Below are 13,122 nucleotides of genomic sequence, written 5' to 3' on the forward strand. Positions count from 1 at the left end.
AATATGTAAAGAGTTTAAAGCAATGTATGTACAAAATTATGTGGTCTAACAGTTAACTTCAGTGCCTCAATAAAAACAATTTAGTACACATTACTTGATCTACACCAGTTAAATAAGACATTTCTGACTTAGAACAATTAGCAACTCACTGATCATAGTCTTGTCATCATTCATCATCCTATTAACTCACTCGATGCCATTGGCTCTTAAACGCATTTTATCCGATAATAACGCTCAGCGCCAAAGACTTTTTTTCTGATGATAAAGGAAGTCTGAAGTTTCTTTTGGTATGTTTGTTGTTGACATGGACATAGAACTCAATTTTCTATGGGTCTTGAAAAAACACTCAAATGCTGAAAAAATCCTGGCACTGGGATGTTCTGAACTTTGAAAATGGCTGGCACTCAATGAGTTAACAACAGATTACAACTAACCCACTAACTGCAAGTGCAGCCACCTGCTTTTTGATTTCACTCAGTAATTTGTGATAAAGCTGGGCTTACACTGTGCGAGTTTTGGCCCTTTTCAGCCGATTTTTCACTCGTGCGATAATTTTTTGGATCACGCCAAATTTCATCTTAATCATGCGTCCTGCATCGTAGTGTATATCGTAGTATACATGGAGTAATGAGCTGCGTTTAACCTCTCACAACCACCTCCTGATCGGCAATCGTATGGTCGGATGAAAATCAAACCTGTTTGATATTTTGGTCAGCTGTCGTGAGGGTTCCGCACTGGTGAAGCAGCGCTACAAGCGTCTCTCGCACTTTGCATGTGCAAACACTGGAGAGAGCATAAACAGTGATCATCTCTTTGGGAGAGCAGCTTCTGTTTCTTTTTTCCCCCATTATTCTTCAACTCATTTAAAGTCTTGTATTTTTATTTATTTGTTTTTTGTTTAAACTTTGATGTCTCCCATCGAGAGTTTTTGCAAAAATAAGAAATGTAAATAAAGTTTGAAAAAACAGAAAAAAAAAGCTTCTGTTTTTACATTTTGCTTCTGGAAACACGAGTCTGATGTGTGGTTTTTTGAACGTACAATGTGAGCAGTAAGATCGCATCACAGCTTCGGGCCGGTATAGTGTGAGAACATTAATCGTCCGCTCTAAACTTTTACACTATGCGGTTTTGTCGCACAGTTTGAGCTGGAGCCAAGTACAGTGATTGGAAATATCGTACAGTGTCTGCCCAGCTTAAGCAAGAAAAAAAAAAAAGCAGAGCATTCAGTAGTAAATCCATAAACACTTTGTACTGACAGCAAAAATGACAAATCTTAGTCTGAATTCTCATCTGAATCACTGCAAAGTGTCAGTGCTTCACAATGGATGTTTAGACAGGACCCACTGTTGGAACAACTGCATGCCTCTGTGCATGATAATCCAAGCTTTCTGCACATGCAGTTTCTGGAACAATCTGAGGAACAACCACATCTGGTGAGTGCAATTCATGTAGCAGGTGCAGCTGGGGTGGTCTTCAGGAGGCATGTGAGGGTGCCGTTTTCTTCTTCCCACCCATTTCCAGCAGGACTGGACCCACTTGGCTGAGGCTCCAGTGCATGTTTCCAGATGTATGCCTGGTAGTTAGCTCTCCTCAGATGTCGATCAAGGCTGTCCCTTCTGGGTGGTAGAGCTTCATTTTTTGCCTGCTTCTGGCAGAACAACTTGTATCTCAACGTACTGATACTGGTTGTGGTAGCTTTGGCATCATACAGTGCTCCAACAAATGCTTCCACATACTGATGTTTTTTTTATTAAATGTTACACAACTAAACATATATATCTGTGAGATTTTAATGACTATAACCACCAGACAGCAAGCAGTAACATAATTATTTTGTAGTTCAAATATTTTTTCTACTTTTAATAGAACAAAAACATATAAAGAAAAACTTGAATGGCTATACAGTGAGGCAAATAAATATTTGATCCACTGTTGAAGTTTTCCCACCTACAAAGAATGGAGGGGACTGTATTATCGTAGGTACACTTCAACTGTGAGAGACAGAATCTAAAAAAAATTCTGAAAAATTACATTGTTTGATTTTTAAATAATTAATTTGCATTTTACTGCATGAAATAAGTATTTGATCACCTACCAACCAGCAAGAATTTTGGCTCTCACAGACCTGTTAGTTCTTCTTTAAGAAGCCCTCCTATTCTGGACTCTTTACCTGTATTAATGGCACCTGTTTGAACTTGTTACCTGTATAAAATACACCTGTCCACACACTCAATCAATCACACTCCAACCTGTCCATCATGGCCAAGACCACAGAGCTGTCTAAGGACACCAGGGACAAAACTGTAGACCTGCACAAGGCTGGGATGGAGTCTAAGAAAGTCCAGAACTACACAGGAGGACCTGGTCAATGACCTGAAGAGAGCTGGGACCACAGTCACAAAGATTACATTAGTAACACACAATGCCATCATGGTTTAAAATCCTGCAGGGCAGCAAGGTCCCCTTGCTCAAGCCAGCACATGTCCAGGCCCATTTGAAGTTCACCAATGACCATCTGGATGATCTAGAGGTGGCATGGGAGATGGTCATGTGGTCAAATGAGACCAAAATAGAGGTTTTTGGCATCAACTCCACTCGCCGTGTTTGGAAGATGAGAACAACCCCAAGAAAACCGTCCCAACCGTGAAGCATGGAGTTGGAAACATCATTTTTGGGGGTGCTTTTCTGCAAAGGGGATAGGATGACTGCACCGTATTGAAGGGAGGATGGATGGGGCGATGTATGTGAGATTTTGGCAAACAACCTCCTTCCCTCAGTAAGAGCATTGAAGATGGTGCGGGGCTGGGTTTTCCAGCATGACAATGACCCCAAACACACAACCAGGGCAACTAAGGAGGGGCTCCGTAAGAAGCATTTCAAAGGTGCTGGAGTGGCCTGGCCAGTCTGTAGACCTGAACTCAATACAAAAATCTTTGGAGGGAGCTGAAACTCCAAACCTGAAAGATGTGGAGAAGATCTGTATGGAGGAGTGGACCAAAACCCCTGTTGCAGTGTGCAAACTTGGTCAAGAACTACAGGAAACATCTGAGCTCTGTAACTGCAAACAAAGGCTTCTGTACCAAACATTAAGGTCTGTTTTTCAAGTGGATCAAATACTTATTTCATGCAATAAAATGCATATAAATTATTTAAAAATGATACAATGTGATTTTGTTTTGTTTTCTGTTTTATTAGATTCTATCTCTCACAGTTGAAGTGTACCTATGATAAAACTTAGAGACATCTCCATTCTTTGTAGGTAGGAAAACTTGCAAAATCGACAGTGGATCAAATGCTTATTTGTGCCACTGTATCTCAAAAAAATTAAAGTGAAATTTTGCAATAACTTCTCTGTGAAATTAAAATGGTCAAACAATGTAACATTTATGAGTCTAAACCACTGCACTAGATCAGACTGCTCAGTTTGGAAGCATCTGGGTTTTGATATATGGAATATTTCCCCTTCTGTAGCTGAAATTTTGCTGACATTGGTACAAATGACCCCTTTCTGGGGTTATGTGCGTGCAGACACATAAACCCATCCTTTCAGGGTACAGGCTTAGGTACACTAACACCCCAAAAGGTCAAACTAAATCTACTCAAAAGTGTGCATAGAAGTCATCTTTTAAGAAATGGCCCTTCAACTATCAAGGATGATCAGTGGAAACAGGATGCAACTGACTTCAGATTTGAGCTTCATGGCAAAGTCCGTGAATACTAAAGCCCTGGTCCCACCCAACAATGAAAGATGAATAATGAGCCACGTAGCATGTTTTTTTGGTATGAGTTCTATAATTCAACAATTGTGGGAGAATAGTGGCTCTGAGAGGCTCTTAGAGGCACACGACTCGGCTAAAGAGGCTCATATCTGAGCATGGTGCTAATTTCAAGAAGTTCAAAATTTAGCAACAACAACGTGGGGTAGTTTGTGTACGAGTTACTATGAGGACAATTGAGGATGTTAGAGGCATGTTTATAGTGAGGACGAGGCTGTTAAAATGCCATTATCCGAGCACCTGGTGGCTACAAGGATAAGACAGACTATTTTGGACAGGCTATTTTGGCTCAGCCCTCTTGCACATTACAATCCCACCTGCGTTGTACTCCAGATGCTCTATATAAAATAATTATTTTGTAGTGGATTAATCATTTTATGTCAGAGCTTGGCAGTTGAAAACACCTCTAATCGCTTCTGGAATCACAAAGGACTGTTTCATCCGTACCCTTTTTTTCCACTCTCTGTTTCGTGCGTTGAGGTGGAGAACATATTTGGAACAGCTTAAAAGGTGAGTATGTGTAATGTTTTTATTGTAATAGCTTGGTAAAACAGTTGCATGTTCATTCCTTCTTTAAAAGAAGCTGTAAAAGTATGTTTATGATAGATTTAACATCTTGTTATAATGGATCAGATGAGCTCCACTGACGGAATGACTCGCAATCAAGACGAGCATTTATGCAGAACGCAAGCAGCACACGCAAAAGAGCGATTCTGCAGACAATATAACGGATGAACACAAAGCTAAAAGTTGGATCAACAGTGTCAAAATGAAGACGAGCATTTTACGCAGAACGCGAGTGCGCAAAAGAGCAATTTTGGAAACAATGACAGATGAACACAAAGTTAAAAGTTGGATCACTGGTGAGCCACAGAAGAAATAAAGCGAGCGAGAAGAAACACATTTAATGACTCTGGAACACAGATGAACTGCAGCCTAACGCACGGATGCACACACAGGCTGGACTGTGGAGGAGTGTCTATTTTTGGACTGCATTTAAAAAATGTGACAACATCTTGAATGGATGCTGTGAACTGAAAACCCACACTTTAAAGGAACCAAGTGTGGGAGGGCTGGACGTTTTGACCAAATCCATGTCTAAATGTGCACCAACGTGATGTTACATGGCGCTATGTGGATCATATGCGGTGACATGAGCCATTCGAGGCTGGACGAGACTCAAATGACAGGTCGGTCGTGGCTCACTAGAGGATGATACCTGGCACATGTGAGGTATAGAGAGGCCTTAGTAGCGGATATGTGATGACTTAAAACATGGCTCATTCTTCAAATAATGACTGAAACACCCATGCGTGGCATGTTAGTCATCGCTTATAATTCGGTGGGACCGAGTTTTTATGTACATGCTTTTTTTTATATAAATTTGCAGAAATCTTAAAATAAAACAACCAAAAAAAAACTTTTTTCAAATTGTCATTATGGAGTACTGTGTGTAGAATTGTCAGAAAAAATTAATTTCATCCATTTTGAAATAATATAACAAAATGTGAAAAAGTGAAGCACTGTGAATACTTTCCAGACGCACTGTATAGTTCAGTAAATCTGATGAATTCTTTCGTGCAACTCTCCACATAACAGGTCACTTAAAAAAGGTACCACCTCAGTGTTTAAGGGAACTTTTTGTCTATAAATTTTCCTATCCATTTCAAATGTATGTTTTGATCTATATTAGCTTGCTGAAAAGGTGTATAACATGATCCCTTTACAGCACGTATTAGATGTTCTCAGTCATCCTACCTCCAAGGGTCATTCCAGCTTCAAAACATTTCTTTAGACGGCAGGAAGGGCAGTTCTTTCTTCTTAGCTTATCGATTGTGCAATCATTTTTGCTTGCACACAGGTATTTCTGTTTGCCTACACAGACAGAGAAACAGTGGGTTAGTTCCCGCTGTGGCTAATAATCTAGTGAGTAAAAATGTATTCCAGACATTCAAAGTAGGCCTGGGCGATTTGGCCTAAAAATAAAATCTCTGATTTTTTTCAGAAAAAAATTTGACTTTCGATTTTTTTTTCCCCGCCTACTTTTTTAAAGAAAACATTTAGTACAAATGATAGAGATAACTCAAAACAAGTTTTGCTTTTATTTTATCAAAAACTTAAAACTAACCCTTACTTACCTATTGGAATTGAAGCTCCAGCTGTTCTTTTGATTTAAAAAATACACTTGGGTAAATGATTCCACCAGAGTAAGCTGCTTTTTAGCGGGAGTTTGCGCTCTTGTTCCCCTTGTAAAGTGTGGCATTTCTCCCACGCAGCTGGACGCCTCTGTTTTAGATGCTGGAGTAAGTTTGTTGGCTGCGTTTTGTTGCAATGGGCTTTCAGGGTTCTCCCCAGCAATTTTTAGTATAGCGGTGCGGTTAGCAATTATCACCCAAGGTGGCGTGTTGCAAGTCATTTTGACTGGTTTTAAATGCATTGAAAGCAAGAATAATAGACAAAATGACACTTATGTTCTAATATCAAAGTTTTTTTTTTGCATGTTTCTGTCTAAGTTAATAAAATAAATAACATTGAAAAGTTTAAAAACACATTGTTTGATAGTCGTAACATTTGCTCTCCTCTTCTTTAAAAATGTCACACTGTACCTTTAATCCAGTAAGACAGGCAGAGTTTTACTGTCATGTTAACAGTTTAGTTTTTTCTTTTTTTACATTTCTGAGTGGGATTGCATACTTTTTAAAAACAATATAACCCCTAATTGTCTTGTTTGAACAAGAGCTAAACCTGGACTGATTTGATTGTCAAATCAGAATCAAATTTACTGCAAAGTTAGTTCTCACAAGTAATTTGAACTGGTATCACTGGTGCATAAACAACAATAATGAAGAAAACAACAACAACAACAAAAATACTTCTGTAAGAAGTAAATTTGCTCTTCTTTTAAAGATGAAACCCTGGATGAAAAACTTTCTGAATCAGTTCTTCACACTTTATTGTTTCACTGATGCTGTGTGGTGAAGATGATGGTTGATTAAAATTGCTTCGCTGCTTTTTTTTAATAGCGTGGAGCATCTGTTGTTCACACTTTTCCCTCCCTCCCCCCCTCTCTCCTCTCTCTCCGCATCCTCCTCTCTCTGTGAGGGAACGAGAGACTCGTCACTCTCACACCGTGGCTTATTTAAGCAAACTTTGGAGACATGAAGGCTTTCATCTGTAAAATAAAGCCTTAATGTGTCACTAACTACGCAGGCAGATGGAGCTGTTTTTATTGGAAGACTTTGATGGAGATTTTGTTCTTTCACTGAGAGACGCTGTGGCTCTGTTCGGCTTGGCTCGCTGACGGCGGGGAGGGTCGAGCAGGCAGCGGTCTGTTCAGCACAAACAGCCTGGCTGGTATATTATATATACGAGGGCTGTCAATAAAGTATAGGTCCTTTTTATTTTTTTCAAAAACTATATGGATTTCATTCATATGTTTTTACGTCAGACATGCTTGAACCCTCGTGCGCATGCGTGAGTTTTTCTACGCCTGTCGGTGACGTCATTCGCCTGTGAGCACTCCTTGTGGGAGGAGTCGTCCAGCCCCTCGTCGGAATTCCTTTGTCTGAGAAGTTGCTGAGAGACTGGCGCTTTGTTTGATCAAAATTTGTTCTAAACCTGTGAGACACATCGAAGTGGACACGGTTCGAAAAATTAAGCTGGTTTTCAGTGAAAATTTTAACGGCTGATGAGAGATTTTGAGGTGATTCTGTCGCTTTAAGGACTTCCCACGGTGCGAGACGTCGCGCTGCGCTCTCAGCCGCCGTCGTCAGCCTGTTTCAAGCTGAAAACCTCCACATTTCAGGCTCTATTGATCCAGGACGTCGTGAGAGAACAGAGAAGTTTCAGAAGAAGTCAGTTTCAGCATTTTATCCGGATATTCCACTGTTAAAGGAGATTTTTTTAATGAAAGACGTGCGGACGGGTCCACGCGTCGGGACGCAGCCGACGCGGTGCGGCGGCACAGGAAAAACACCTCCGTGTTGATAACCATTTGTAAAATCCAGGCGGCTTTTGATGGCTTTCAGTGGAGTGAGTATATGAGAAATTGTTTAACAGGTAGGACGTGTTCCAACTTGTCCTTAAGGCTTTCAACAGAGGTGTTTTTCCTGTGGCGGAGCATCGCGGCGGCTGCGTCCCGACGCGCGGACCCGTCCGCACGTCTTTCATTAAAAAAATCTCCTTTAACAGTGGAATATCCGGATAAAATGCTGAAACCGACTTCTTCTGAAACTTCTCTGTTCTCTCACGACGTCCTGGATCAATAGAGCCTGAAATGTGGAGGTTTTCAGCTTGAAACAGGCTGATGACGGCGGCTGAGAGCGCTGAGCGACGTCTCGCACCGTGGGAAGTCCTTAAAGCGACAGAATCACCTCAAAATTTCTCATCAGCCGTTAAAATTTTCTCTGAAAACCAGCTTAATTTTTCGAACCGTGTCCACTTCGATGTGTCTCACAGGTTTAGAAAAAATTTTGATCAAACAAAGCGCCAGTCTCTCAGCAACTTCTCAGACAAAAGAATTCCGACGAGGGGCTGGACGACTCCTCCCACAAGGAGTGCTCACAGGCGAATGACGTCACCGACAGGCGTGGAAAAACTCACGCATGCGCATGAGGGTTCAAGCATGTCTGACGTAAAAACATATGAATGAAATCCATATAGTTTTTGAAAAAAATAAAAAGGACCGTTACTTTATTGACAGCCCTCGTATATATATTAAAAACGGAATTACACCGTTGTTCCATTGTCTGGAGAGAACCCTGGCTTTAGACAAACTTTGCAGTGTGCAGTCACTTCCACGTCTGTCGCAGCAATCCGAAACCACTAACGAAACTCGCTCTTCCTTAACGGTAGCCATGTTTGTTATTGTGTGAAGAAAAAGGGATGGGGAGGGGGGAGCTACAGAAGGTCCTGGGGACAAAAAGGTGCGTCGCTGCAAGAGGAGAAAAAAACTCGAATTTTTTATTTTTTAAATCGTTTGCAACAAAAAACTCGAATTAATCGATAAAATCAATATATCGCCCAGGCCTAATTCAAAGTCAATTTAAGTCAAAATGATCCAACTGGCCAACAGTGGAAATCAAAGCGGAAAAGGATGTGAAGCAGGTTTTAGAGTGGATGCAGAGCAAACAAAACGGCAACATGAGCTCAGATTGGAGTTTCTCTTCACCTTCTGCAGCTCTCTTGAAGAACACCTTGCAGCTGCCGCAGGTGAGCGCACCGTAGTGGCATCCAGATGCCTCATCTGAGCAGATCAGACATGTCCTCTGTGGTGGGAAGAAGAACTCCATGGGGAACATGTGGTCTCTGCTTCCCTCAAACCTGCAAACATACCAAAGGTGTTGTTCCACTTCATTGTTTTTGCACTGAATAAGTTCTTTTCATATGATCAGTCTGATTCTCTAAATTACAGATTAAATGTTACATCTTAAGTCTTTTTTTTTTTACTTAACTTGACAACTACCATGAATGAGTTTTGGTTTGCACTCAGCTGCAGGACTGCACATCCTCTGTTACACATTCTGAATGCCTTTCTGGTTTAATTAGGACAGAGTGTGAAGACTTGTAACGGCTGGTGGGTGAAAAACAGGAGCACCAATGGCACAAGTGTTTAACGTTGGACACAGAAAGATTGGTTTCTTTGTTAACAATCTACATAAAAGAGATGTGTATGAAGATATCTCAGGAAACCCCCACATGATTCATCAGTCGTACACAAACGAGATGATTAAATGAAATTACAAGATAAAAATGTACTTGTAGCCATTCTGCTCTGTGCACACCTGATCCCATCAGATCTCAGAAGTAAAGCAGAGAAAGGCCTGGTTGTACTTAGCTGGGAGACCACTTAGAAAGACCAGGGTCGTGCATGTTTATCCATGTATAACCGGAGGCCATCTGGAGCAAAGCAGATGCCAAATCCCAATGCAGATCTGTACTGGATCCACTGATGTGACCCCGAGCAACAGGAGGCAGCCAAAAGACAAACAACAAACTAAAATTCACTCATAGACTTTAAAGCTGTTTTGCCATTAAGAAACACTGTATACTCAACAAATATATCAATCAATCAATTTTCAATCAATTTTATTTATATAGCGCCAAATCACAACAAACAGTTGCCCCAAGGCGCTTTATATTGTAAGGCAAGGCCATACAATAATTACGTAAAAACCCCAACGGTCAAAACGACCCCCTGTGAGCAAGCACTTGGCGACAGTGGGAAGGAAAAACTCCCTTTTAACAGGAAGAAACCTCCAGCAGAACCAGGCTCAGGGAGGGGCAGTCTTCTGCTGGGACTGGTTGGGGCTGAGGGAGAAAACCAAGAAAAAGACATGCTGTGGAGGGGAGCAGAGATCAATCACTAATGATTAAATGCAGAGTGGTGCATACAGAGCAAAAAGAGAAAGAAACACTCAGTGCATCATGGGAACCCCCAGCAGTCTAAGTCTATAGCAGCATAACTAAGGGATGGTTCAGGGTCACCTGATCCAGCCCTAACTATAAGCTTTAGCAAAAAGGAAAGTTTTAAGCCTAATCTTAAAAGTAGAGAAGGTGTCTAGCTCCCTGATCTGAATTGGGAGCTGGTTCCACAGGAGAGGAGCCTGAAAGCTGAAGGCAGTTTCAGTCTTTTGTTCATGGTAATGAGTCATTCACGTCATCAGCAGAGTCATCAAGGGAGCCATCAGGAGAGGGACAGCTGCCCTGTCATTAGGAGGGTGTTAACTAGAGCACAATAGGTGCTAATTAGAGCTATTGTTTAGTCACCAGCCTATAGCAGTCTGCCTCTCGGTAGGAGGAGTATGGTTAGGTTTAAAACTCCAGCTTTTGTGACTTCTTGATTATTCTTCCCTACAAGAGTCAAGACAGAAGTCAGACCACCAGAGCAAGAATTTTAGCTGAGGAAGCTTCTGCGATTTGAAGCGAAACGTCCTCGTGTCAAGCAACCCAGTCCAGTCGAAGATTCAAGCTTCTCTACTATGGAAACCACCTGGACAACTGAGAGCCTACACAGAAACATTGCGAATACACTGGCTACATTAACAAAGTTTCACTTATACACCTCCAACTTGTTCAAAATACTGCTGCTTGTCAATTCCAGACATGAGCATATTACCTCTGTACTTTACTCACTCCACTGGCTTCCATTTTATTTTAGAATTCAACTTAAGATTTGAATGTTTGTTTTTAAAGCCATTAATGGCCTTACACCATACTGTAGACCTCTTCAAATTAGACCTTTTTCATCAAACTTATGCAAACTGATATTATTCCCATTCTCCAAGGTCTAACTTAACTAAATATACTAGTTACTTTGATCTTGGACCTTGGCTATGCCTGCCTCAAGAGCCATGCAGTTTTTTCAAAAATGCTGCAAAATTCGGGATATTATGTCCTTTTCTTTGTAGCTTCCCAGAGGTTAATGCTATAGCATTGAAAGTGGTACCAAATGAAAGCTAATAAAATTGTCTTGCATATGGTGTCAAACACATGAACACCTGTGTAAATTGTAACTAATTTTAATGCACAAACATACATATTTTTGATGCTTGGAAAGGATGACATATCAATCAATCAATTTCAATCAATCAGTTTTATTTATATAGCGCCAAATCACAACAAACAGTTGCCCCAAGGCGCTTTATATTGTAAGGCAAGGCCATACAATAATTACGTAAAAACCCCAACGGTCAAAACGACCCCCTGTGAGCAAGCACTTGGCGACAGTGGGAAGGAAAAACTCCCTTTTAACAGGAAGAAACCTCCAGCAGAACCAGGCTCAGGGAGGGGCAGTCTTCTGCTGGGACTGGTTGGGGCTGAGGGAGAGAACCAGGAAAAAGACATGCTGTGGAGGGGAGCAGAGATCAATCACTAATGATTAAATGCAGAGTGGTGCATACAGAGCAAAAAGAGAAAGAAACACTCAGTGCATCATGGGAACCCCCAGCAGTCTAAGTCTATAGCAGCATAACTAAGGGATGGTTCAGGGTCACCTGATCCAGCCCTACCTATAAGCTTTAGCAAAAAGGAAAGTTTTAAGCCTAATCTTAAAAGTAGAGAGGGTGTCTGTCTCCCTGATCTGAATTGGGAGCTGGTTCCACAGGAGAGGAGCCTGAAAGCTGAAGGCTCTGCCTCCCATTCTACTCTTACAAACCCTAGGAACTACAAGTAAGCCTGCAGTCTGACAGCAAAGCGCTCTATTGGGGTGATATGGTACTATGAGGTCCCTAAGATAAGATGGGACCTGATTATTCAAAACCTTATAAGTAAGAAGAAGAATTTTAAATTCTATTCTAGAATTAACAGGAAGCCAATGAAGAGAGGCCAATATGGGTGAGATATGCTCTCTCCTTCTAGTCCCCGTTAGTACTCTAGCTGCAGCATTTTGAATTAACTGAAGGCTTTTCAGGGAACTTTTAGGACAACCTGATAATAATGAATTACAATAGTCCAGCCTAGAGGAAATAAATGCATGAATTAGTTTTTCAGCATCATTCTGAGACAAGACCTTTCTAATTTTAGAGATATTGCATAAATGCAAAAAAGCAGTCCTACATATTTGTTTAATATGCGCTTTGAATGACATATCCTGATCAAAAATGACTCCAAGATTTCTCACAGTATTACTAGAGGTCAGGGTAATGCCATCCAGAGTAAGGATCTGGTTAGACACCATTTTTCTAAGATTTGTGGGGCCAAGTACAATATAATATAAACCCAACACTTTTGTTTTATTCGCATTCTTCATGCATTTAAGTCAAAAATTCAAGAATGCTTTGAGGCAGACAAAAGGCTTAATTCTCTCACATTTTGTTCACAAATTTGTTGAAATCAGTGTCTGTGAAAAATTCACCTTTGCCCAGATAATTCATCCACCTGGCAGTTGTCACATATCAAGTTGCAGATTAAACAGCATGATGATTGCATATGTGAACTAAAAATCAGACTTTTTTTCTGTTCTTGTTTTGCATGTTTGAAGATTTTTTTTTGTTGCATTTTGTTTATTTGGCCTTTGTTACTGTTGGGATGGACTAAGCAGAGGTTCACCCCTCTGAGTCTGGTTTGCTTGAGGTTTCTTCCTAAAAAAAGGCCTGAGGGAGTTTTTTCCTAATCACCGTTGACTATGTGCTTGCTCACGAGGGGTGGTAGATTTGGACCTTGTGAAGCGCCTTTTGGTGACTTATGTTGTGATGTGGCACTATATAGATAAACTGAATTTAATTTTTTGTGTGTTGGATTGATCACAATAAATAGTCACTCGAAAATGTATACCTTTATCACACAGCACAATGCCACAGATGTCACAGGTTCTGAGGGATCTTAGCATGCTGACTGCAGATTCGCA

General features: G+C 40.9%; 1 protein-coding gene and 1 pseudogene across 3 annotated transcripts in view; one reads left to right on the plus strand and one right to left on the minus strand.

The window, feature by feature from the left end:
* The window catches only part of LOC117517641 (androgen receptor-like), a 149,594-nt gene that overhangs the window by 120,893 nt on the left and 15,579 nt on the right, over positions 1-13,122 (minus strand). For all 3 annotated transcript variants that reach the window (XM_034178749.1, XM_034178748.1, XM_034178750.1), the window contains 2 exons: positions 8,947-9,098; positions 5,535-5,651 (listed from right to left, as the gene is read on the minus strand). In XM_034178749.1, the coding sequence (XP_034034640.1) occupies positions 5,535-5,651; positions 8,947-9,098 (269 nt within the window). The remainder of the gene's footprint in view (positions 1-5,534; positions 5,652-8,946; positions 9,099-13,122) is intronic.
* On the plus strand, positions 9,532-9,650 carry LOC117518011 (annotated as a pseudogene).

Source organism: Thalassophryne amazonica, chromosome 9 (assembly GCF_902500255.1).
Source record: "Thalassophryne amazonica chromosome 9, fThaAma1.1, whole genome shotgun sequence".
Taxonomy (NCBI): Eukaryota; Metazoa; Chordata; class Actinopteri; order Batrachoidiformes; family Batrachoididae; genus Thalassophryne; species Thalassophryne amazonica.